The 26,991-nt window shown below is 40.5% G+C and overlaps 1 protein-coding gene across 11 annotated transcripts in view; it reads left to right on the top strand.

Moving 5' to 3' along the window:
* LOC140668559 (uncharacterized) overlaps positions 1 to 26,991 on the top strand; it is a 105,142-nt gene that overhangs the window by 53,086 nt on the left and 25,065 nt on the right. For 9 of the 11 annotated variants that reach the window (XR_012047196.1, XM_072897700.1, XM_072897698.1 and 6 more), the window contains exon 3: positions 18,195 to 18,350. Coding sequence is in view for 9 of the 11 variants with exons in the window: in XM_072897700.1 (XP_072753801.1) it covers positions 18,195 to 18,350 (156 nt within the window). In the remaining 2 variants the exon portion in view is untranslated. Of the gene's footprint in view, positions 1 to 18,194; positions 18,351 to 20,571; positions 26,648 to 26,991 lie in introns of those variants that run through there. The other 2 variants (XR_012047197.1, XM_072897697.1) reach the window with 2 other exon arrangements.

Raw genomic sequence — 26,991 nt, 5'->3', positions numbered from 1 at the left:
GTGGCGGTGGCGGTGGCGACGGCGACGACGGGGCGAGGTGGGGATCGCGCTTACCGAGATGGTAAGGATTATGGAAAGGAAAGGAATGGGGAAAGGTAAGGTAAGAATAAACTAGGCGCGGTGGGAGTGGGTCCAGATGGCCTCCATTCTCGTCACTGGCTGCGAAGAGGACGGCGCCGACCAATCGGCAAACGTTGCCTCCGGCCTCACCTTCCCTCGTCCTCCGCGTGCTCGGTGTGCTTGCGGATATCTCGGCGCGTGTGTACACATCACGGGGGGAGGGGAAAGATGGTCTGAAAAATCGCGCCTCACCTGCCTCGCGCGGGTCAGGGGTCATCCTCACCCGAGTACTCCTCCGCCGACGCGCGACGCGACTTTGCGCACGAGCGCGCACGTGATAGTCCGCGACGTGATATCGACGACTACGAGAGACGAGGACGCAATCTACCTCCACTACGGCTTACAACTTACGCGCTACGAAAATAAGCATGCATCTCCTACTCGTGCGTACGTGTGAACATTTAATCCTCTCCCGAGTCCCGAGGACTTTCCGCGTGCGACTTTGCGCGATGCAACTGGTGTTCGACTCATTTCTTCTTGGCTTTTATTATTTTCTCATTTACAAATATGCAGTAACGTTCGATTCAGAGAATTGACAAAACTATATTTAAAAATATTTGTCAAAAACTCTTTGTTTTTCTTTTTCAGATTGAAATTAATCTCTATATATGATTGAGTAACTACTCTTTCCATAATTCTTCTCTTTTGCATTTTTTAACATTTTAAATAGAATTTTCAATATCAAGAAATTACATTCTGTCATACTTGAAATTATTCAGATTGAGATTTGGTATTCATTAATGTATGTTCACCTACATATTTCATAAAGCTTGAAAATGTAACAGGCATTTATCAGTGGTTTGCATCTCTTAATTACTTATAATTGATTTCGCACAAATTATTCTTTCATTGAATATTAGATGCAAAGAATGATACAAATCTTGATAATAGCTTTTTAATGCGACAGCTTCGCGAATAACCACCCACATAGCATCGTACGTATCACGAAATATCTCGCCTTCAGATCCTTCCCATTTGGTTCGACGTCCGATAAATTCCAGGCTAATACCTGCTTTAATACATTACGTGCATCCGCAATCGCAGCCGTGATACATCTCGCTACCATCGAGTAACAGCTGTTCCTCTCGTGCAAAACATACGTACATATATATGTAACTTGCGATACGTAGTATACACGATAAAAATAGATTGATCGCGTGGCTTAAGAAGAGGAAGAGATGGAGGGTAATAATAAGCCAACTTTGATTTTATCGCGCAACGCATCGGATATAATTCGATATTAAAGACACTACGATTATTTTGTAAATCGACTCGAACGCCAGCGCATAAAACAAAATGACGTTAATGAGATCGTGTTTGAGCTCCCTTCACTTCACATCGATGGCCGGCCGTCATTCTCAACGATCACGAGGACGCAGTAAAGAACATCATGAGTGTACCGCTAATGTAAAAACTTTTAAATTTCCCGATGTACACCTACATATATACGTCTTTGCAGTTGAGAAAAAATAATTTACAACAAAAAATGTGAATACTGACAATGAATAAATATATTAAATTGTTTTTGGCATTTAATTGAAAAATATGCAACTATAAAACGTTTTTATATATATATATATATATTAAATATATTTTTTATAAAATAATAATATAAAGAATTAATTTTATTTGAAATTTTATAAGTAAGTTAAATTAAATTTATGCTCAAAAATTCTAAGGGTGATATATTTTTGGCCGATACTGTACATTTAAAAATTTAATATAAAATTTTTTACAGTAATATACCAACTTGTGATTGGTTGCTTAATAGATAATTTCAAAGACTTAAAGAATATGTGAGACGAATATATGCGTGCGTTTTATGTACACATAATTATAAACAAATCTGATTTGATTTATCGCGTTAATGTTATATTTGTCTTATAACAACTGCTTTAATAAAAAAAATAATTACAAAGTGTTACCAACCATGTTTAGAGCCAATCAAATCTCATTAATAAAATTCGTGCAATGCTAATGATCGATTTTGAAACGATGGATGTAGAAACCGAGGCAAAATTACGTTATGTTTATTTTTATTTTATTACGTTCTCTTTTCGCGGTATCAATATTTCCTCTCATCTCTTATCTCTTTGTCGTTGCATTCACACTTGCTCGTTAAATTCTTTACAGTAATATACTAACATATGATTGGTTGCTTAATAGATAATTTCAAAGACTTAAAGAATATGTGAGACGAATATATGCGTGCGTTTTATGTACACATAATTATAAACAAATCTGATTTGATTTATCGCGTTAATGTTATATTTGTCTTATAACAACTGTTTTAATAAAAAAAATAATTACAAAGTGTTACCAATCATGTTTAGAGCCAATCAAATCTCATTAATAAAATTCGTGCAATGCTAATAATCGATTTTGAAACGATGTAGAAACCGAGGCAAAATTACGTTATGTTTATTTTTATTTTATTACGTTCTCTTTTCGCGGTATCAATATTTCCTCTCATCTCTTACCTCTTTGTCGTTGCATTCACACTTGCTCGTTATCCTTTTGCGACACGTTTTTTTATTCCAGGTAATTATGTGATGCATTATTCTGAAAGATTTTCCGATTGCATTTTGATTTTTGGAAAGGAACTATTAATCACTGACAACGAGTAGATTCCAACGAGCTTTTAGGAAAGAAAAATACAGAGAAAATAAAGAGAAGGATAAAGAGAGGGAAGCAGACGTGGCGTGTGCTACAGTCGCTCGATTACTTACAGTCGGTTGTTGCGTTGCGCGAAATTTAGCGATGCAGACGTGTAGGTAATGATTACTTCCTCCCACTTGCTTCATCTCGCGCACGAATCTCTTCGCGATAGACAAAAGCGCTACAGCGAGCGATCCGATCGTTTGTAGGGTCGATCGATATCAATTGTAGCCGAGTCGGGGCGATTTTTTCCGGCCGCGGGCGCCGATTGCTCTTATCCCCCTCGTTGCCGTGATTCGTCTTGGCTCATTATGCGCTCTACGCTCCACGGCTTTATAAACGCGACAGGAAAGTAGAAAATGGAAGCGCAAAGATAGGCGAGATGTGCACACGGCACGATGCGCGAGATTACAACAGAGGTGGTTGCACTGTCGCGGTTTAAATGTCAGCGCTATGCGACGTCTATTACCCCATCCGCAATGCGAGCATGTCGCTAATTTATCTGTCGTTACCGCGCGTAGTGAGCGTCCAATATACATATATATGTAAGTAAGTGTTGGTTAATTTTCTCTGTATACTTATTAGCTCGTCTCACATACACACACACACACACACACACAGATATATACATACACTCGATAGAAAATGTAGTAACGCGCTATTCGATATTCCACTTTCTAAAACATCGTTAAAAAACGGGAACTCATGTAACGAAATTCAGGAAATTTATTTGACTGTTTTTTTTTTTTAATCACGAATGAGAGATCAGTCACATTATGATAAATCAACGACGTAGGTCTCGTCGCCAAACACGAGGCGAGCTGGACAATATTTAACCGATTATCCGTCTGGATAAAGAATTGTTTACGTTTCGTGTACAGAAAATTTGTGAAAGCGATATTCCGGACGTTTGAATTCGAATGCTGTAAAATTTTGGAGAAAGTGTACACAATGCGTCGTCTCCAAATGACATCATGATATATGTATGATTTCTTTAAGATACAATTAGCATCGATTATTATTCAATTACTTGAAAAGAAAATTCAACTGCGAAACAGAAATATCGCGGAATAAATTATTTATTTATTATACATCTTTTTACTATTAATTTCTATTGCATCTCAATATTAACCGACGATAATTATTATAAAATAATAATACAAAAATTCATCAGACCGACAAATCGAGAATCAGTGACTGTCGAAATAAGAAAATGACAAAGTAAAATCGTGTCTATCGTCTAGCTCAGCTTCATTATCGCGATTAGTATCAAAAGAAACCAGATTCACGATTATAACAATCTTCAAATACGGAAGACAACAACGTATGTATGCGAAGGCATTCTCCGTCAAGACATATTCTCTTAAGAGGGCCCGAAGGAGGAAGGGCTGTGTATAGGTCGTTGCCGTCCCACCCGCGGTGATCCCTCGGTGACAGGAGCTTCGTGTTTTTCCCCTTTTTATCGTTTGTCCAGTGTTTCGTGTCATTTCGAAAGGAAGCGGGGATCGTGAAGCGAGACCCCCGCGGAGAGGCACCCGGGTGTCTCCTTCCTCTCTCTCTCTCTCTCTCTCTCTCTCTCTCTCTCTCTCTCTCTCTCTCTCTCTCTCTCTCTCTTCTATGCGGATTAATGGAAGATATATAAGGCTTTAATTGTCGACATCGTCGAGGGAAGCCAGCCAGTTGCCTAGGAAGAATTATCTTAATGTCCAGGAAAGTATTAGGAACTCACCCACCCTATGAATTTCTCGACGACTCGTAAACGGCCCTTTCGCCTGCGTGCCGCAAATCGCTACAAACTTTTCTTTCTCGAGATCGTCGAACATAAAATCGCGCCTCATCGCTGAAACCTCATCTCTCGAAATTCTTAATAATTCTTGATGAGAAAGTACGAGAAACTAGCTTTGAGATTCAATTAATTGTGATCTTATTGTATTCTTAAATAACGATTTAAAAGCTCCCGGAACTCTAAGATTCTTTAAATCGCTTATCATTGTTCTTACAATATTATCGCGCAAATTACTCCAAAATTGTTTGTTTCACAAAACGGTATTCGATGACTAACAATAAGGATGCTCTTCGTCACGGCGCCAAGCAGCGGCAAAGAAACTCTTCTTCCTGAACGTCAATGGAATCTGACAGTTTGGCAGGCCCAAGGCCGCGATCGAAATAGTATCTAAATTGGTCATCGATACGAGATAGATGATGCGAGAACATTCGACGTTTAAGGCGAGTCACGACTTGGATGTCCGCCTTTTTTTGCGGCGCTTTTATTAAATTAGCGATGGCCATCGGTTAGTATTCGTCACGGCGGCCCGAATCGGTCGAGCAATAAGGAGGTGGTGATGAATCGTCTCACAAAGACTTTGCATCTTTCGTCAATTTCGCGCGCACGCCATGACTTAATTGTTCCGAACGATTATATTCAAGCAGGATTATTGAGAAATTTTTGAAGAAATCTTTTTTTAATTGAATTTACGATTATGCAATATTTTTTCATACTTTGACGTCTATTTTTTTATTACACAATATTGCCAAACACTCTTCCTTAAAATGTAATCGCATTCGAAAAAATTGCAGATCAACATTATGGACTTCTAATTGATATTGAATAATATTTACATGTTCGTTAAGTATATTAGTAAATTGTCATCTCTTTTTTCATCAGTGCAAATAACATAATAAGGTTATCTTTTTTTAACACACTTTATCTATCATTTATATATAATAATATATTGTAGTCCCTCTCGTTAATTTTGCTAAAATTAAAATTTTTGGATTTACGCTTTTTAAATATTGATTGATATAATTTTATGAATGCTCTATGTGTTTTTCTGGTGATTAAAATACCGATTTGATATGGATTGATTAGAGCTAATATACATAAATGAAAATGTTGGCGGAAGAAAAAAAAAACGACAAATTTATTAGACTTTTAATATTGAGCGATTTATATATCGATCCATGCATATATATATATATATATATATATATATATATATATATATATATATATATATGTGCGTGTTTGTGTGTTCGTATCCAGTCGATTATCTTTACGATTCAAAATAATTTATCGCATCAGCGTTTTTTCGGAGAAGAGACGCGAGAGATATAACGATCGTTATGCCGTTACAAAGTTCAATCAGGCTTTAAGGGTCTGCCGGTGGTATTAAGCCGGCATGTGTGAAAGCACGTCGTAGTCCCCTAGGTCGCGGCCGTGCGCGTATGCCTTTTCACAGCGAAAACATGCGTTAACCGTCTTACGAAATTCCTAGCGCATCGACCGTCCATCAGCCGCTGTTTTACGACTACGTTCGACAACTTGTAACGCTGCAATTCCTTCTTGCCCCGTCACCCCGGGTACTTTCCGCGTCCTCACGACGAACTCTCTCTCTCTCTGTCTCTCTTTCTGTCTGTCCCTCTTTCTCTGTTTCTTTCACCCGGCTTTTTTGTCATTTACGTGCGCACGCCTGGTGGAAAACAATAATTCATAAATTACAGGTCGTTGCCGCGCTCGACCACGGGTCCTCACTTTCATGCGTCAATAGATCTCGCCGAGATGACGACGATGATTACGTCGAATAGCGTATGTCACCCCCATGCCCCTTTGTAACATGGTAAATAACGCTTTAACGCGGCCTGTGGAAAAAAATTTACATTTCTCTAATACGCAATAGAACACTGTAATCAGAAAAACAATCTGTCCTATAATTCTCGAATGATATCTTGAAAAATTAACGCGTTTGATTTACACACGTCGAGGTCGGACATTAATTAAACGATGTCATTGATATGCATGCGAGATTCTTACTTGTGGAGTTACGTATAGGAATTTGTTTAAGATCTTTACTATCGATCGCGAGCTGCATCTCTCTTTCTAATTCCATCGTCGCTGTATATTGTAAATTTATAGCTGCGAGATGTAATCATCCACATTCGTGCGCGATGATCAAGCTATGTTCTTTACGCGTCTACAGAAATTAAATGAGACTTTATCGCGTTTGCAGGTCGAATCGACTCCGAATCTCTTTCTCTGATTAAAAATGCGTATCGGTCTTTTGTCTAATTTCTCGATAGCATGCTTGTGCGCAATCGCTCTTCGCGATGCCGTCGTTTCAACCTCGGCACCGACGTATATAATTTGGCGCCGGCTAATCGTACGCCGCAGCACCATGCTTCTTAATCACTACTAATAAAACCTCAAGCACGACAAACACCGTAAATCCCACCTTCCGATCCGGGCAACGAGCGAGAAATCCAAACTCGCCCGACACATCGATTAATGTGGGAATTAATAAATCACCTCCCCCCCGGAAAAGACGAGACGAAGATCGACCCACTCGTTCATATCGCGACACGAAAATGGCGGGATAAAGTGGGAATTTCTTTTGAATTGGCGATGCTTTCCGAGGACGTTATCCTTGACGGTCTATGCGCGCCTCCTTCGAACGAAGGGAAATAGAAGGTGGAGGGTCGATTCTACTTCAAATACGAACCACGCCCATCCTCCTCTACTCCGTTTCTTTCTCTTACAAGATACCCGACCTCTGACCCGCGGGTGATAACCCGTACTCCACGCGCTCTCACATCGACCTGCGCTCACAGCGACGGCAGACTCGTGCGCAAACACGTATGTACGCACGCACGTATTCACGCACGTATGCACGCACGTATGCACGTATGCACGCATGCACGTACGCACGCGGAGAAGAGAGTCCGTCGAGTCCGCGGCCCCGCGAGAGTAGAGGCGTAATTGAAGAATAGCGGATTTGAGCGTATATTATGCTCACGCCGAGGGAACCTGGATTTTTCTTTGTCGTCGTAAATACGTTACGCGAGAATCCCATAAGCCGTTAATGCGAGTGAACGTTCTGCCGTTGAGGCTCGTGGAGCTTAGAAGCGAGCGATGCGGAATCGCATATTGCGGCCGGCTAGCCGAGCGATAAGCTCATTACGATTTATCTCGGCCGAATTAATCGCGCCGCATTTTCATCTCGGTTTCTCTCTTCTTCTCTTTCTCTTACCTAACCCAGTAGTAACGTAGAATTCAATCCCGTCAAAGGTAATATTGTATCTGAAAGATACCCATAATAAGAAAGTATTTTTCAAAAAGTAAAGAATTCGCAAATTACGATATGCAATTACAATTTACTTTATTCAAATATTTATGAAAATATAAGCACACACAATTGAAGACTCGTGTACTAAAAAAGAACTCTAATTAATACATCTTTCTATATATCTAAATTCATCATTTAAATGTATCTAGCCTCTCAACATTCCAAGGTTAATCTTGATCTTTTTTTGTTGATGTCTTGTAATCTTTGAAAAATCTTTAGCAGACAGAATTGATATAGTGACAAAATTGATGAGAGATATTTCTGATGAAATAATACCCCATAAAAATTCCTACTTTACTATTATATATTATTTTTACAGTGAAACTTGTACTCGAGAAAAGGACAGATCATAATTCACATTGTTGAGAAAATGCACTTTTACAAGACGAGTTGTTTGGAGCGATACGTGGGGAGTTTGTAAACAGTCGCTAAACGCTGTGACACTTGCTCGTTTAATCAATGCAACGCGTAAAAGCTGCGAATGGCTTGGAGAAAAGTATTTATGTGCCATAAAAAAGAAATTGATTAAAGCGTAAAAAGGCATGGCTCGAGTACAGTGAAAGTCAGTTTTTTTTTTTTTTTTTTTTTTTTTTTTTTATAATCACATGTTTAACGCGACTTTAAATAGTCGATACTTAAATATCTTTAGATTTATTTTCACAAACAAGGTTTCAGAATCAAAGTTTCAAAATCAAAATTTGATTTACAAAAGTTTTTTCATTGCCAAAACGATTATAATTTTTTATACGAAATTTTTTAGTACAAATTCTAATATAGTGCAGTTCGAATACGCGATTATTATTATCGACGAGACGCTGCGTCTCGGTTTACAAGAAACTGCATCGCACGCAACAACCTCCTGGTTACATCCGCAACGACGAGTTCAGAAAAGGCAATCGTAGAAGAAGGACACTTTCGCGGAAAAGACTACATCCACGACAGAGACGAATCGCGACGTAAGAAGCGTGGCTACGTTTATTACGGGTAAATTGTCGAACCCCTCGGAAGTATGGCCGTTAATCTCGACGCGTCCGACGCAGCCGTCGATGAGGCCTTACTCGGTGCACCTTCTCATCCTTTTTTTCCTTCTCTCTCTCTCTCTCTCTCTCTCTCTCTCTTTTTTTTCTTTCTCTCCTATCCCCTTTTCTTTCCTCTTTCTTCCTCTTCCGTTTCATGTCGCTCCGGTGTTCTACCCGTGTGGTTCGCGCCGGTCGAACGCAGCGAAAATTAGCTTATTAAAATAACAATTATGGAGTCCCGTCTGGCTATTGTGCGTCGTGTCAGGGGTTAAGCGCCAGTCGCTGTAACTTAACGGAGAGATGCAGGTATCCTTTTCTTTTTCTCGTGGCTAGTCCGCCGCCGCCGCCGCCGTCACGGAGAGGAGTACTCTCGAAGGAAATCTTGAAAGCGAGACGCATCTCTCCGCTACACGTCGGTACGTCGCTTGTCGCTTCTCTTCATGCGCTAGATCTCGCGCCACCGCAACGTCGACGAGATGACTTTTCGCGAGTTCTCCCCCGGCTACTCGATATTTTCCATCGTCGACGACAGCCGATTACGGGCCGTTGCCAGCGTCGCGATGATTATACTTTGCAATTTCATGGCGACGCAAGGCTGCCGAGAAAATCTCTTCTGCATGTCTCTGTTTAGAGACCTATTTTACACGAAATAAGTGCAATACCTGTATATGCACAAATATACTTTTATACTTCAGGGAAAATATTTTAATGCACCAGACACATTATTTGAAATATTTAATGTTGATATTTCAATCTCTCTTTAAAAAGTTTATGATTTATTAAAATATTTAATACATATTTCAATTATTTTAATTTTATTTCTTTAAAAAAAATATTTAAATATTATTATAGAAGTTACTTATTTTGAAAAATATTCAGCAACTAAACTGACAATAAGTGTTATTATTAATAACTATCGCATTTCAATCGTATATTAATCGCATATATAGAATTAATCATGAAGAATCAGCAGGGGATGCACACATTCTACGCGACTCTTATTGATTTTTATCGAATTAGTTCGAGGTAATTCTCGACATATGAAACTCAATAGTGCGTAACAGCGTGGATACCCGTCACGGGCTGTCCACTCGTCACACCAGAGTTATGGAGAACTCTCGAGGAAAATCTCGAAGACGAGACGGCACACTTGAGAATTCAGTGCGTAGAAGATCTCGAAGAGAGAAGAAAAGGGAGGGGGAGGAAAGATGTAAACGCGAATCGCGAGAAAGTGCGTCACGACTCGCCTTTTACGCGCCTAATTCTACTTAGGTGGATCAAAAACGCGTTGACAAGCATCTCTGATTTGCGACTTTCAATAAGTTGACGTCGGAAGTCGTTAACAGTATTGAGTAAGTCATTGTGTGATAAGTGTTCTATTAATAACGCGAATAATTTTATTGAGGAAAAATTTTAAACAGACACACGATACTTTGTGAAATATATTGCTCTTTGTCTTACAACAAATGTAAATATCGGCTGGTTCTATAAATATCATAATTTCTAACTTAATTAAAGATTACTTGTAAAGAAATATGCGATATATAATGAAATGCGTGAATTTCCTAGAATTGAGAAATTAATTAAAGATAGCGAGAGATTTTAGAAAATGGACGTTAATAACGCATGAATGATTTTTCGACTCGGTTCATATTTAGTAAAAAATTCTAAGAGGGATTGCGCGTGTGTATGTGTGTCTGTGTATATTCGTGCAGCCATTATCCAATCAAACGCCGCGAATAGCCGCGTTCTCTAAACGCGCGAGATGCTAAAACACGCATCCCATTCAGCGAGCGACGTCGTTCCGCTTTCAAGAGACGCAGCTTTCGTCACGCGCGCTCACCTTTCTCCACTTCCCGTCGAACAATGCGACTAACCGTCGAGGAGTCGTAAAAGCGTCCACTTGTAAGCGAACGAGCGGGATGAAATCGAGCCGCGGAACTCGCTAATCGACCTTCCTCTCCGTTTTAGCCGTAACGCGTATAAGCGCGTATCCCGCTTTTTAAAGATGCCTTTAAGGAGCGCCTTTTGGCGCGGGCGCTGCTCACATTGTGAGCCGGTAGGTGTTAAAAAGGGCGCTAAGGAGGGCGTGTCGTGCCGTCTGGTCTCGTCCATTAAAGAAACGCTCAATGCATCGATGGCTCTAAGTGGCGACAAGTCGTAGCATTCGCGTATAACCCTTGCTAATTTTCCGCCATAAAGCTACTGGCCGGCATCGGAATAAATAAACGCGCGGCGGCACGGCACGGACACACAGAGTGGGCACAGTTTATGCCGTTGCCGAAGGTGCAAAGTGGGGCTACGCGGCCTCGAAGCAGGGGCCAGGGGCCCGTGGACAACCCGGGCCCCGGGTCCCGGGCAGGGCCCGCCACGCCAATGCAAATTTGCGCGCGGCAAGCCGCGTATAAACGATAATTCATTTTGCGCCCGTTAACGCCCGACGCCGCGTGTGTCCGGCGCTGTTTTCACCGGCCAACGGGGGCGCCCCCGAATTACTCCTGCCTCTCGCCTCGCTAATTGGCAAATTCAATTCTCGTGGAATTATCATCGACGCCACGCCGATACCGTATCGCCCGTTCACACAGCGAGGCTCTTTCGTGACCGTCTAATTAACTCTTTCGCTTTTGACTACGTTAAACGCCATGTATTCGCGTTTAACGTTGTTTAACAAATTTTCGTTTTGCAGCCGGTAGCTTTTCATCTTTCTTTAACTGATTTCAAATAATGATATTACTCGTACAAGATATTACACTTACGATAAGCAATTCAATTGAAATAGATCTAATATGGGCTTTATATCCTCTATCTATATAAAAAAATGGAAGTTTGTTTATTTAAAGAATTTTTAAATCGCCTCACATTAAGAAACGTAATAGATTTTAATAACGGACAGCCAGCCTTTCGATTCCGCGTATAAAATTTAATTCGCATTTTCCTCATTAAATCACGATTGAAAATGAGCATCGTAACGAATGAATATAAATACACCTGTGTAATTGGGCCGTCACATCCGGGTGGATTCTGCGGTCTCGTGCGATATTTATCGGCAGCCTGTAATTTAAAGATCCTTGTTAGCGCCGATTACGCTGCCGCGCTAACACCATCAACGACACCCATGTCGATGGGATGTTATCCACCTGGACGTCGACCCGGGTTTTGAATGGGTACGAATGCTTAAAATTCCATTTTACCTGACGTACAAGATTTTTTTTTTTTTTTTTTTTTTTTTTTTTTTTTTTTTTGTAGAAAAAGAAGGCGGGAATATGCGAAATTAACGCACACTCATTCGTCATGTACTCGTAAAACTCGTGAGTTATTTAAGAGTGAATATTATTATTATCATTCAGTATCCAAAGAGTCTTTCAGTCATGAAATTACAGATTATACTCTTTTAACTGAATCAGTGAAAATGTTACTGATTATCGTAATGACATAAGATTTCACTGAAAATCAAAGAATCTTCACTCACACTTTGTTCCTCCGTCTCACTGATTATGGCCAATAAGATTTCATTGAAAAATCAATAATAATGATTTACAAAATGAGTTTAAAGTTTTTTCAATTTCGTTATTTTTTTTTTTTTTTTTTTGGGGGGGGGGAAGCCTTCAACACACACACACACACATATATGAAATGAAACATGTATAACTTGTACTTAAATTTATAATTATATACGCGTTATATCGGTACTTGTTTTATTCTTAAGACGAATCTACAAAAAATAAGACAATTGATCATATATTTCTTGAGCAGATATTTCTTTAATAAAATATATTGCTGTAAAATTTTTCTCATATATACAATAATATTATAAGACGGATTTTAAAATATCTGATTTAAATAATCACTACTAGTTGATTCTTTCAGTGAAATTTCATTGATCTGAAATGTTATATTTCTAATTGAGATTATCAATGAGAAAGAATAATAATATATTGATTCTATTTACGAGAGTAAAGTACAATTCTACACATTATCTATGATAGCGGAACAGAAAAATTCTAAATAATAATATAGAAAGTATACACACACATGGATGAGAGATGTGCAAGTAGGATACAGAAGTAGTACATGCAATTAAGAATAGAATAAGAGAAAGTCTTTGTGGGTAAGTCGTAAGCAGGGGATTGTGTAAGCGAGAGTGTCAGAGAGTGCAACAGGTCTAGACCGTCAATATGTAATCGCAATCAATTATCCTGAGTTTCTAAAAAATAGCACCGCGTCAAGTAGCAATTCGTAGAAAGCCTTAAAATCTCTGATGATGCAAGCATTACGGGGACGGTATCCTAGAAATGGTATGTATTCTATCTATATAGTCTTTCATAAAATCTAGCGCGACGTAGCGGCACTATTGATTCTCATCAGCGTGTCATCTCCTATTTTAATTAATCGTGAAAGTGTGTCTCTGGAATCTTTACAGTTTGAGCATGCTTAAATACCATATATATATATATACCTTCTTACTCACATCAGACCTTTAAACAGCTCATCTCGATGATGAGTGCTTAAGAATCCAGATATCCTTCAAGCATCGGTAAATCTATTCCGCGAATGCGGCGCGCTTGTATAACAGCCGGATTGATTCGATTGATTTAATTGAAAACACCATTCAAGGTTATATATGTACGTGCGAGCGCGCGAATATCAACATAAGCAGTAATTGCGATCCTTTATAGGAAGAAATACCTGGTGCGACATGAGTGCCCTTTCTTTCAACGCCGTTTAACCACTTTCGATGTCCTCCGCTTGTTAGAGGTCGCATTTCAGAGATGCCTATCGGAAACCGATTATATATTATAAATAGCACGATGACGTATCGGGGACGATGCGTTTTCTTCGTGTATATATAACTTGTTGTCTATTAGCATTGAAGCACGATCATGTTTCAATTTGAGAGACGCATCTTCTAGATATAATCCTAATCAGAGATACCGTAATACATATTCTCGTTCTTTCGTTTAATATAGGGTAAACTAGGGTATGATGGCCGTACGGAAAAGATGGCCATAGGCTGTAATTTTTTCAATAATCGCTACATAGTGTGCTTTTTTAGTCATTATCAAAGATAATCGATATTTACAGTAGTTTATGTGCATGCATTGTTCGAAATAACGATATTGTGAATCTTATATTATATTTTTACTTTTGACTACCTGCAAAGTTTTTCATTTGTCCGCTAAAAATTATTGTAACGTCGAATAAATTACAGTTAAGCTATCGTAATCGACGTTAGACATATTATAATATAAAATATAAAGATATGTAAATTGATATATGACCTATAATTTTTATTTTTGTTTTCACTATTTTTTTTATAAATATTATGGCCACCTTTCCGTCATTATGGTCATCTTTTCCATAAAAGTTGAGTAAGATGGCCAATGCTTATGTTGTACTATTTTGATAATATAAAATTTCTATTAAATATTTTCCTTTTAATTTCGATAATATTACGTAATTTAAACTTCAGTGAATATGTCAAACATTATTAAAAAATAACCAAAATAAAAGTATGATTCATTTTTTTGCATTTTAAAAAACTATGGCCCTCTTACCAGAGTTTACCCTACGTTTGCATAGTTTCCAGCTCAAAATCCAAAATATTGGCGGAAAAGAGACGAGGCAACGAGATCGAAGCCGACAACGTCACTGCAAAACGACGGCCTTCCCGCGGTCGCGACATTTAAGAATCGTAAAGTATCCGCTGTGAGTACGCTCGCCGCGACTTTTTATATTCCGCGCCGACAGTCCATAAACCGCCGTCGCGGATGAACGCGAAGAGACCCGCGGCCGCTCTCTTCTCTCCGTTGACTTTTTTTTTTTTTTTTTTTTTTTTTCATCGACGCGTCATCGCCCATTTTCTTTCCTACCTTCCCTCGTTGGGTCCATTATCCAGGGCCGCCGCTGCGAACAGAGGCCCCGATCCGCGCGATCTCAGGCCACTTCGGTGTAGATCCGGGCAACATTCTCTCTCTACCGGCCACTTTCAGATATGATCGTCGTAAAGTAAATTGCCAGCGCGCAAAGGCCGCGTGGGAGTAAATTATGAGAATAAATAAGGCGTAAACGACTGCGGAGGAAACTTTGAACCTCCTTAAGCCTAGTGTGGGCGCCGATCAGCTTTTTAGATTCAATGTATGAAACATAGACATGCCGTCTCAAATGTAGCAGAATCATATCGGAAAGCGATCTGTCGATATACATATAGAAGCGCGAGAATGCAGCGATTGAAAACAACTATTCGGGATTCTGATTGATTCTCTCCTTCTTAATTTTATTTATATGTGCATTAATACATAACAAAATATTTATTAAATTTTAATTGAATTATTAGTATATCTGTCGTTATCTTTCGTGATGGAAACGTACAATGCTTTAAATTCTCTGAATTTTTATTTATCTAAAATTGTCGAATGAATTCTTTGATTAATTTAAATAGCTGGTATTATTAAGGAGAATGTCGAGAAATATCGAAGAAATTCCGTGAAAAAAGAGAAGAAAAGAGAGAAAGAAAAGAGCAAAAGAGAAACGAGTTCTCCGGCATTTCCAAATAAAAATATCTGAGTAAGGCAAACCTGTGTGATGGACCGCCCACGTCTAATTGACACCTAATCTAACGGCCCAGTGAGGAAACTTTCTCTCGTAGGATAATACTTTAAAGAAAAAAGACAGATAACATACGAGAAGGAAGAGATGAAGAAACGAAATTAGAGGAAAGAAACAACGCTCTATATAAGATATCTTTCGACCGGTGCAAACATAATAAAACTAAAATTTTATTACATTTATCAAACATAAGAGAAAACTATCCGATAAAAAATTACTAGAACAACAAGGAAGCTTTTTCGAAACGTCGTGCGCTATCTTCCTTCTCAATGCGATTCCCAGCATCAGCCTTATATATTGGAAAGGAGCGCGAGATGTGAGCGATTCGGTCTCGCCATTTAATTCGTCGATCGACGATACGATGCTATGCGCGATCGTTAACGCCGATAGGTCGTGGCGGCGGCCACTAGACGTGAACGACCGGCCCTGCCGGTATCGATAAAACCGCCGCCGCAATGATCCGGCGATGATACTTTGGCGTAATCTGAACATCCGTAGCGAATGAGAGAACGAAATGTCGAGAGAATAAGAATCGGAGAATCGCGGGGACGAGCTGAGAGCAAGCGCGAGTGAGAAGAGACTAGAGGTATAGGGGATAAAGGAGGAAGGGGAGAGATAAGAGAAGAGTAGGGTGTTCCGGCCGAGAGTCGTCCACCGAGGTGTCGGCAAACAGGGCCGTTCGACGAGTGGTTCGACTCCGGTGGTCCACGACGGTAATGCCTTAGTTTCCATGCAAACTGGCCGTACGCCTCCATACCTTACGCATAACCGGATATTAACATGGGAAGTGGCCGATGCGCGCGAACTCTCCGGACCCCGTCGTTTGTCCCCTTCTCTGTCCCGTTGTTTCCCTTCCTCTCCTCGCTGCGCGACTTGCGGCCCCCCTTTCCTCGTCCGGTCCTCAAATACTCGAGATCGAGATCGAGATCGAGATCGAGATCGTGATCTCGATCAAGCTTACGTGTCTCAGACAATGTTCCGACACCTGGTCGATTGCAGCCGCCACCGCCGTTAAAGAACAGCTATTCAGATCTGTTTCAAAGATAGATATATTTTCTTTCGATCGTGTAGATCGCGCTAATCGATCCCAGCCGCAACGGATCGATCGTGAGCTGCGTTCTCCGGGATCGATACGACCGATAACAAATGGTCTTGGAATGTTATGATCGAATGAGACGGTGACGTGAAAGCAAATCCTACATCGAAGAGGACGTTAAATAGAGCAATGACATTCGCGGATCTCATTCGTCGTTAAAGTTTATGACATTCTCACGCGTGGAATTTCAACGCGCCGCTACTCGTTTTTCGAACGCATAACACGAATCGAAAGGAGGTCTGATTTATTTGTACCAATTTTACATTAACAATACGTTGTACGACATTGTACAACACCGTAGAACATAAAATAGTCTATGCTATATTTAAATTAAAAGTATAATAAAAGAGATTTTTAAACAAATAATTTCTAATTGTGTAATATTTTCTTTTAAAAAATCGGAAAATCTGAAAATATCATTCTTCTTGATTCTCAATCGGCCTTTGACGATGACATTTCTTCAATTTAATGCATTATAAATCTAATGGTTCAACTAGTCCGTTAGCAATCATATCTCATTATGTGCAAGAGCGACTGTTACCGATTGTGCATACTTGTATCAGAATTGACGCAGACATAAATGCAATATTGATTGACACTTGAAATGTATATGAAATACTATGCGGACGTTAGAATATATTATCGAGTGCTTATGCATGGACACTCTAAAGTAACATTCGACATAACCGGAATATGATGCAATTCGCAAATCTAATAAAAAAAGATCGTCTCGGGAAGAAAAGTCAGAATTTATCTGACGCATATGTGGCTGATGCTCCTAATACGGTCCGTCACATCTGCGTCGGCTGATTCTTTGGCAAATTACCGGCACATTGGATACGGATTCGATCCGAGGCTTATCATCGGAAATCGATTTGTTTCGCGAGCGTATCCATCTCCGATCTTCGATCCAGATCCCCGCGCGCTCGCTCAAATTCCTCCTCCGCGGTCCCATCGCGATCGACGGCGGTTCGCGGCGTACGTGCAAGAAACTGACACAGGTAAAGCAACCAACGGGTTCCCTGGATCATATGTCAGAGACAAACGACGCTCACGTAACAAGATGGCGTCATGGTTCTCAGGGAATCGCTGTACTTAACGTTGATTGCTCCCCGAACACCTTAGCTGCGTTCGTTCTCGTACACTCCATTCAGATAATGTCTGTTGAGATCGTCGATCCCGTATCTTCGAAAGATTCAGAGATCGGATGACACGCGGTGTGCCTAATGTTTCTTTCGATTAAGTTTATTCCTCTCAAATCAAAAGATTTTCACATACACACACAGATTTTAATTTATATTTATTTTATAATTTAATCAATCATATTTTTTTAAATGTATTAAATTTAATTTTTGGTTGAAAAATACTAAAAGTCATATTCTATAATAAATATAATTCTATAATTTTAGTTACTTCACACATGGAAGAATAAAAATTTCGATAACTTTCGAAATTGGAAATTATAAAATTTCAAGAATAGAAAAAGATGAATTTTTTGTAGTGTTTTTATCATATTTATACGCATTACATTATTTTATAGAGGTTGAATAAAATAAAGTGTTTTTTTAATTACAGATTCGTTCGAAAAGTCAAATTACGAAAACAAGCAAATATTCACTCGCCGCTAATGCAGAAAATTCTCAAAGAAGATACATCGCAAGGAGAAGACTCGCGAAGGGTTTAAATGGCAAACAACGTCAGAAGGCGGCAGAAGGGGAAACAGAGATAATGGTAATTGTTAAAGTAATTACGCCACCCTTATTTATGATCGTAATACTTTGTTCCTAACGTCTCGAGGATCGCGTGCTTCGCGGCAGAAAGTAACGGCGGCGTAATAAAAATCTTCGAGTTCTCTCTCTGTGCAATTAAGCGAGCATACAAACCTTTCGGTCACGCCATTTCTTCAGCGATCAATCTTGCCGCAACTCATCGACAAGCTTATCTCGAAAGAAAACACTCTTTACGATCTGGCCGCACGATATTGAACGCACGATCGATTAGACCGACGCACTTCCGGTTTGGTGATGCATACCGGAGTTTCTCACGTGCGATATTCCTATTTCTCGAATTGTAAGAACAGGATCTCCTTAGATCGAGTGCAATCACGTGTCGAGAGGCAACTCTTACCGGCTACTCTTATAGGCAAACTGCCAACAGATCATTCAATCTCCCTTTTGTGGATCGACTGTACGTCGGGGTCAGCGTATATAATGTCATTCGAGGGATGGTCGGTCACGTAGTCGAGAGAAATGCCTCGGCAGAACGAGCGGCGTTCGCGCCGTCGCCGTCGGCCGACATCTCTCGCCTTTTGCTAAGTGCCCAATCTCGGATTTAGAACGAATACCGTGATCTCGGCATGAATAAACCGCATGCATTCGCATCGCCACGCTCGGCAATGATCTCGATTACGATTTACCATAAAGTCTCTCTCTTGCGCGTCTGGGCGCAATTCCTTCCCCCCTTGCATTTTCAATATTGAATTGTTTCGAAAATTTAAATCATACGTCTTAAAATAACTAAAAAATAACCTTGTCTATAAAATATTCTCTATTGTGATTTCTTTTTATAATTATTTCCAATTTTAGATATATTTGATATTTCTCAAAATTTTTATCTCACAATCAGCGTATTTCTTTCGCTTTGACATTTTCTCAGAAACTTGACTATATGTTTTTAAATAATTGAGACATTTCTCTCTCTCTCTCGCGTTGTTTTCGGAAATTAAACGTACGTTGATCTAAGAAACCGAGTCAGCGATAAGCATCCCTGTGACGATAAATTTTCATACGGAGAAAACGATTGGTTTATAATCTCTGATCTATGAACGTATATCTATCGTGAGACGATACGAGGCCGGTGTAGGACGGCGAAAAGTCGCCGCTCCGTTGCCTCTCATAGACCCCATAACGGGCCCTACCTTTTCGCCTCGCGCTTACCGTTGCGACAGTTATTAGTCAAGATTAGCTCTCGTACGCGCGGGAGAACAGCGGGCCTCACGGCGCGCCTGTATTTTGACAGGGCTCATCTCGGAATTAATCGGCACTCGTTTCGTGGCGTTGGGATTACGATTTATCTGCATTATTCTCGTATAACCATCGGACGAAGCTCCCGAGCCGTTTCCTCCTTCTCTTCTCTTCTCTTATTCCTATTCTCTCTCCCTCTCTCTTTGCTTTCCCCTCCGTCCCTCATTCCCGCCGTTCGACGCTCTCTCGTCTGTTTCCTCCTCCTTCTCCCTTCCAAGAATTAAGATTTCTGCGTCGTGAAATCCTGCCGGGTTTTCACCGTTGCAGCATACAACTCGCGAGTATTGTATGCATGCCGTATGGTACCACCTAGGAGCGAGAAACTCGTAAGTACACGCATCGCGCGGACCACCGTTGTGTGATTAGGTGCGCCCGCGTGTCGTTTGAACGTGACACGTGTTCGACGTTTCGTTCCTCGAGAATGCGCCGCGGCTGATCGACGCGAAAGCTTCGTGCGAACGCAGGGGCCGCCGTGTGATACAAGACTGCGAATGCAACCGAACGTCTGACCTTCGCAAAAGAGATATCATTATCGTGTATGTGTATATACAATTTTTTTTTTAATCTATTATATATACGGATTGTATATTGTGACAACCTATTTCAATCTTCAATTAATTTACAGACCTGTTTTTTTTTTTTTATTAAACATTTAACTAGACATTTGCTTTTTGCATATCTTTATAATTTTTAACCCTGTCTCTTTCTAATATAAATATTTAATAGTTGCAAGAAAATTATTGTTACAACTAGGCTGATAAAGAAAAATTAATTTATCCCGCGCAACACATCTAACATTGTCTTAAATTCTTTATTCTCGAGCGAATCAGTTTTGCATCGCGATTCTTATCGAATCCGCGAAATACGAAATGTAGAAAGGTGTAAAACATTTTGTTGTGAAATTCGATAACGACGCGACCTTTGCGTAGGTTGACAGGCGCAGTCAGGTAGCACCCGAGCTGCCGCGGATAATGCATCGTCGGGTTACCGCCGACCACAACGACCGGTGGTAACGAAGAGACGTAGCGGATACGTCGACGATGCGTATAACGGGGAACATGATTAGCGGCTGGTTTGCTTGGTACGGCGCGAGAAGAAACGCGGACCACCCCCGTAGAGACGCGTACGCCTCTCGGCGGCACGTAACGCTCGTACTACCCGCTCATACGTATCGGCGTGAGGATTCATAAGGTAGGCTACCTTACGACTCTGCGGTGTCGCACTTCCGTCGTATCTCATTCTCGTATCTCGTTTCTCGCGCCTCTCCGGCGGGAGAACAAGAAGCGATGGAAGTAGGCGAAAGCGCGGTTCCGACGTTTAACCCGCGGCACAAAACGCGCTGCCTTCTTAGTATTTCATGCCGGAACGAGAAAAAAGTCTATTGTACTAATGTGACGAGAAAAAAAAAAAAAAACACATTCTCCTAGAACGTACAGTGAACGAAGAGAGAAGAATATAGTCTCTCGTATAAAAGTACTTCTAGAATTAATATTTCGCCCCTTTATTTCCGACATTGTTCTTATTGAAATAATATAGATAGAATCTGCTGTCAATTTTTTCGCGGCAATTAATAATTTTAATTATAGTATAGAATAGCAGAAAAATTAATTTTTAAATATAACTCGTTGCAATGATATTTCTTAATTTTGAGATGCGCTCTTATTTTTATGGTACTTGACATACCGAACAAAGGTACTGTAAGAATATATCGCATCAAGTTTCTCGTGCATTAATTTTTCTTATAGATTGATCATTTCCTTCGATTTGTAATACATATAAAGGCCGTAAGAATATGCATTTGCGTCACGTTTGAGAAATCGCGAATTTATATAGATGAGAAACGCGTCGCGTCAGTTGGTTTGGAAAAAATTCGCTTACGCGCGCGATGCGATATATCAGCGTCCGGATAAGTGCGTATAAGTACGTCGCTTTTGATTTGTCGACCTCTCGCGGATTAATCGGAGGATCGCGATAAGCTACTAGATATCCGCGGGCCGGCTCGAAAGTGAGATCTCAAACGCGACAATGAGAGTCCTCGCGCGGTCGGTCGAGGTCTGTATGTACAGCTGACCTGTTGCAAATGCGAATTAATGAGGCGCATACGTCTTAGCGTGACATTACGGGTTGATCTAAACCCGATAAAAGCGAGACTATATCTCCTTCGTATGCGCAGTATTCACAATGCAACGGACGTACATACGCAGTAGTTTAATTTATAACACTGGCAAATGCAAGGACGTTATACTTTCGTACAATAATATTCGTAACCTTCTGCAAGCGATGCTTACCGAAGATTGTAATGATCTTCTATATATGTACATTTTGTGTGCGCGTGATAAAGGCGAACCAAAGATTTACGACGTCTCTCTATCATTAGTCGGCATGTTATTAAAATTGTACAAGGATCGCATTGTTTCGAAAATATCAAAATATGAGCGACACGAATATCGCTTGACGTTTTAGGAACGAGACATTGTTTGCGTCGATTTATGCGCCGACGTGTGATTTGTGTCCGCCGAGTCGTCTCTAAAGTGTTAACGATCCTGGCAAACCGGCATACTTTCCAGACTGGTCAAGAGCGATTCCAACTGATACTTTTAGATGGTGCCAAGGTAGATCCGATATCATCGGTGGGCTTGGTGGTTACCACTCCTGTACGTCATTTGTCTCGGTCTCCTTTACGCCCTCGTCTCATATCGTTCTACGTACCGGGTGAAGTCTTTCCAATTAATTTACTCGACTATAAAAAATCAGAATACAATCGTAGCGGATTTGCTTCATTCATAAAAGCGTCTTTTATGTATTAGTATTCTTCGTAACAATTTGTTTTCTTTTTATACGATACTATTAAATTACCAATACTGGACGAGTATCTCTGATGCAAGTCTGTCGAATTCATGAATTTGCGCGTTGCATGATAGCCATCAGTTAGCATTTTTTTTGCCGGTGTACGCGCTACCTCTCGACGTTCGACCGGTAACAATGTCATAAAGTATGTCCCTTTGCGAATCGACAAAGATGATACACGGTAACCGATTTCGAGGTCGAGTTTGGTGTGTCAGCGACGATGCGTCGAGCTAAGGAGTCGCGACAAAATCCTCGGGACACCGGGTAGTCTTCGCTGAGAGTAGGGTTACAGCGCGTACCCGAGGTGGCCAAGACCACCCACGGGTTGAATCGATCAGCAACTGATACCCCCGAAGATGCGAAGGAAGAGAGAGAAAGAGAGAAATAAACGGAGGTAGGATACACGAGCGAGATGGAGAGGAAGAAGGGAGAGGACTTACAGGTGTACCGGGGCTGCTTATGCGCCCACGGGACGCGCCTCAATTCACGATAACAGCACGAGTGTAACGTGTGCTTCGAGACCTATCGGGACGCGGGAGCTTTTGAGAATCGATTTTATCGCAGCGGAGACTTACGACTAGCGCGCAAACTCCACGACTAACTCCGACCGGGAAACAAATCAGGCGATCGATCGTTGACGCATCAGAGATCGGAGAAGTATTCACCTCAGACTGTCGAATTTTTTTAGTATACAATACCGTCCTGTCCTTCCCATAAATTTCGGAAATGCAAATCTCCACATGCAAGAGAAAAGTGATATTATTTAATAGATTAATATTAAATATAAAACTAAGAAAATAATATCAATAAGAAAAAGTACCAATTGACGTTCTTTAATTAATTCAGCTATCAATAAAACATAAAAATTTATCAGAATGAATGATACGGATACCTAAAACGAACCAAGTTTATTAAAATTTGAAATTACGAATTACCGGGAGTTTGCGAATTTTGTATCAGACGAGAGAAGGCAGTGGCGAATTTTCATGGCGAATATCGTTCCGATACTTGTGAAGCCCGACGATATCGTAAATCCCGGCAATTATCCCTAATTAATAAATATCAAGTTAATCGGAGGGGGGTACACGCATTTGATTGGATCGAAGGAGGGGACGAGCGAGCGAGGGCACGAATTTAATGTCGACCGCGAGAGAAATTTAGGTGAGGGGCCCCGAGTCCGTTGGTTCAACATGCGCCATAAAGCACGGTCTTTATTGGTGAAGCGGCGAAACGTGCGATTCGACTGGCACTTTCATTACCGTCTTTCTAATTGCCTGCCATTTAAGTAAACATATGTAAGCACTGTAATCCGGGGTTTGTCGTTTACTCGCTCGCGATTTCACGTCACCGCGCTCGGAACGTCCGGTCGCGAAATTACGAGAATCTCAAGAGAAGAAAATAAACCCGAACGTTTAAAAAGGCCTGACACACCTTTGGCGATCTGATGTCTGAACGCGTGCCTCCGGGACTACTCCGTATTGTGCGTTATTCATGTTTTACAGATCACAAATTATTTTTTCAGGATACTATAAGGAGAATTAAGATACTGTTAAATTTTTATAAAATTTGTTACTTTTATAAAAGTCGTATATAGTGATTTTCACAGTATGATCATATAATATTTTAACTGATCCAGATGCATTCGTATGGTTACAATTTTATATAGAATAAATGACAAGGAATATATTCATTCATTCTATACGTTATTTAAGATTAACGATTTTTTGGCTAAAACTACAAAATCTCGGATAGAGAACGCGAAGATATGTCTGGCTCGCCGTTTAGCACGATTAACACCGTCCCAAGTGGCGACATTGTTCGCCCTCCATCCGGGTAAACACGCCGGTTTCCACGGAATCGTCAAAATTACCACTAATTCCCGTTTTCACGTCCGAAATCCACGTGCAGTCGCGTCGTCGTCGGTTATTCCTCCCCGTCGCCGTCGCCGCCGCCGCCGCCTCTCTCGAGTGGCGAGAAGTACCGGGCATTCTCGACGCGCGGCTCATTGAAATTCAAATGTCAATCTCGAGAAGAGCACATATTGCCGAATGAGAGAGAGATGCCGAGAGGGGTCGCGGAGCGGAACGGTGGCGGAATGAATGCGGAGTGCTTCTCGTGTCTCTTCGCGATGTCGAAAACGGTCGCCGGATCGCGCCCATGTTTGCTCTCGAATTCTGTTCGGTGGACGAGGATCTCAAGCTCCAAGGTTGTGCGTCCGTTTTGTCCATCAGTGTTGTTTTATAGCCATGTTGGACACAGACTATACATACATCTTTGTAAGTTCCAGGGCAGATCTTTTTCTCGTCACGCGTTTCGCGACGATTGACGTGTCGCCGTTGTAGATGTAACAGAACCAAAGGCTGTAAAAATATATCTGTTCGATAAAAAAGCAAAAATAAATGATCACTATACGTCAATAGAATTAAAAGTACAGACGATTAGCCTTCTCCGATTAGAAAAAAAAAAAAAAAAAATAATGAAAACGGTAAATACAGATAGTTATGAAGTATCAGTATATTTGTCCAATGAAGAAGAATCTCTTCACCTTCAATGAGTAGGATAGAAGGTAATTAGCTAATTTAAGATTTCAATATTCGTTTTGAAGCTTCTGTCTTCTTCTATTATGGAAAAGTGATATACAGTAAGAGATATACATCTTTAGAATTTATACATCTAATTAAAGTCTATGTTAACGAGTAGGACAGAATCCAGAAGAATTGCGAGGGAGAAAAATGTTCCCGTCGCGTTTACGTTTTGAAGCGACTTTAAAACTTACACGCGTAATTAAAATTCTTCACGAAAAGATAAATAAAATCCCTATCTCAAAGGGGTTAAACGCGGCCGTCGCGTCGCGTCGTTGAAGTTTTATCGCTATCGACCGTAAGCGCCGCTACCGACCGCAAAAGCGGTAAGACAGTTAACCCGTGAAATATTCGACGTAAGCCGCGACGCGAATTTTGATTTACGCGCGCGTTAATTCCTGATGCCCAGAGGGATGCTAACGAGAGGGGAAAGTGTCATGCTTGTAACCGACAAATTCTCAACGAAGAAGCAAGAATCCGAAAGTGCGTAATAATGCGGCGGTACATTATTATGGGAGAAAAGAAGGGAGTCCCATGGGGTAGTGTTACCTTACGGATGGAGGTAACAATGATGTATTTATGATTCAGGAAATTTTCTCTTCGCTTAAATATCTTGTTTTTTTTTAAATATCCGTTATGTAAATATATGCATACAATGTTTGATAAATTAGCGTAAAACTTATTATGTTATAATTTTCTCTATTTATTCTACTCTATTTATTTATTTATTTACTCTGCCAATAAAAAAATCTATTTATTGATTATTAAATTGCTTAATATATACACATATAATTGATAAAATATTTTAATGATCAGCTGTTTGACGATTATTTGTCGCTTTCACTTGAACGTGAGATTAAAATTGTTAAAGATTCCAGCCACCATTTTCCTACGGTTTTTTGATACCGGCTGTGGTACTCACAGGGGCACCGGGCCCTACTTGTACGCACGTCTATAAATCCGGCGTCGCCGGCGGGACGCCGGGGGGGACGAACTCTCGCGCACGCGAATAATAAAGCGTCCGGCATAATATTTCAAAATGGCGCGCTCGGTAGATGGGGCACAGCTCGATATTATTTAGCGTCCTGGGGTCGCACCCACTTAACCCCATCCCGCGGGCGAACGCGCAAAAAGAGCGCCCACAAAGACAGAGAATAAGTTACCTTAGTCCGCGCGAAAGTACGCGCCACGGCATTCCCGCCGTGCGAGCGCGCACGGGGTCTCGATGCGGGGCTTTAACGGCAGCGCATCGGTCGTACCGCGGCACGCGGAGGGTCCTTATCGTGTGTCCGGGGTCCTGGACATGTCGCTTTATTAATGGTCGCGTTTCGCGGGTGAGAATTCGCTGCGGTGACTTTTCGAAATCGAGCTATGCGCCCGCCGCGACTCCCTCTTGGTTTCAAGTTATGGTGTTTGCTATTTTTTAATTTAGAGTATCCTATATTATTAATAGTGATCGTATAAATAAATAAATAAAAATTGTGAAATTATATATATATATATATATAATACGTAATATATATTATTTAATTCATTCCGTAATTAAATAATTTTTCTTTAAATCAGCTTATAAAATAACCGGTTTTGCTTCCTCTGGCTAATTTTAAATGTGATACACGCAATTTTTTGTATAGATTTGTATAGATTGTGGAAAAACTTCAATTAAATAATAACATCTCCTTTATATTGAATGATATCGAAAGAGCTGAAAGAAAGCGGCAAATTAGCATTCTTGTTTACACAGAAAAACATTCGTGTAATTATAGCGAACCATGAAAAATAGTAACGGGAAAGACGACTTATGTTCCTTGCATTAATTTTTTAACGTCCCACGCACTAATGGCATTTGCATCTTCTCTTACGGAGATGTCCTCCTTTTTCATGTCTCGCACGCGAACGAGACGCGGGCATAAATTTTCG

This window comes from Anoplolepis gracilipes, chromosome 8 (genome assembly GCF_047496725.1).
Source record: "Anoplolepis gracilipes chromosome 8, ASM4749672v1, whole genome shotgun sequence".
NCBI classification, from domain to species: Eukaryota; Metazoa; Arthropoda; class Insecta; order Hymenoptera; family Formicidae; genus Anoplolepis; species Anoplolepis gracilipes.
Note: the sequence above shows the minus strand (reverse complement) of the source record. Positions and strands in the feature narration are given on the sequence as shown.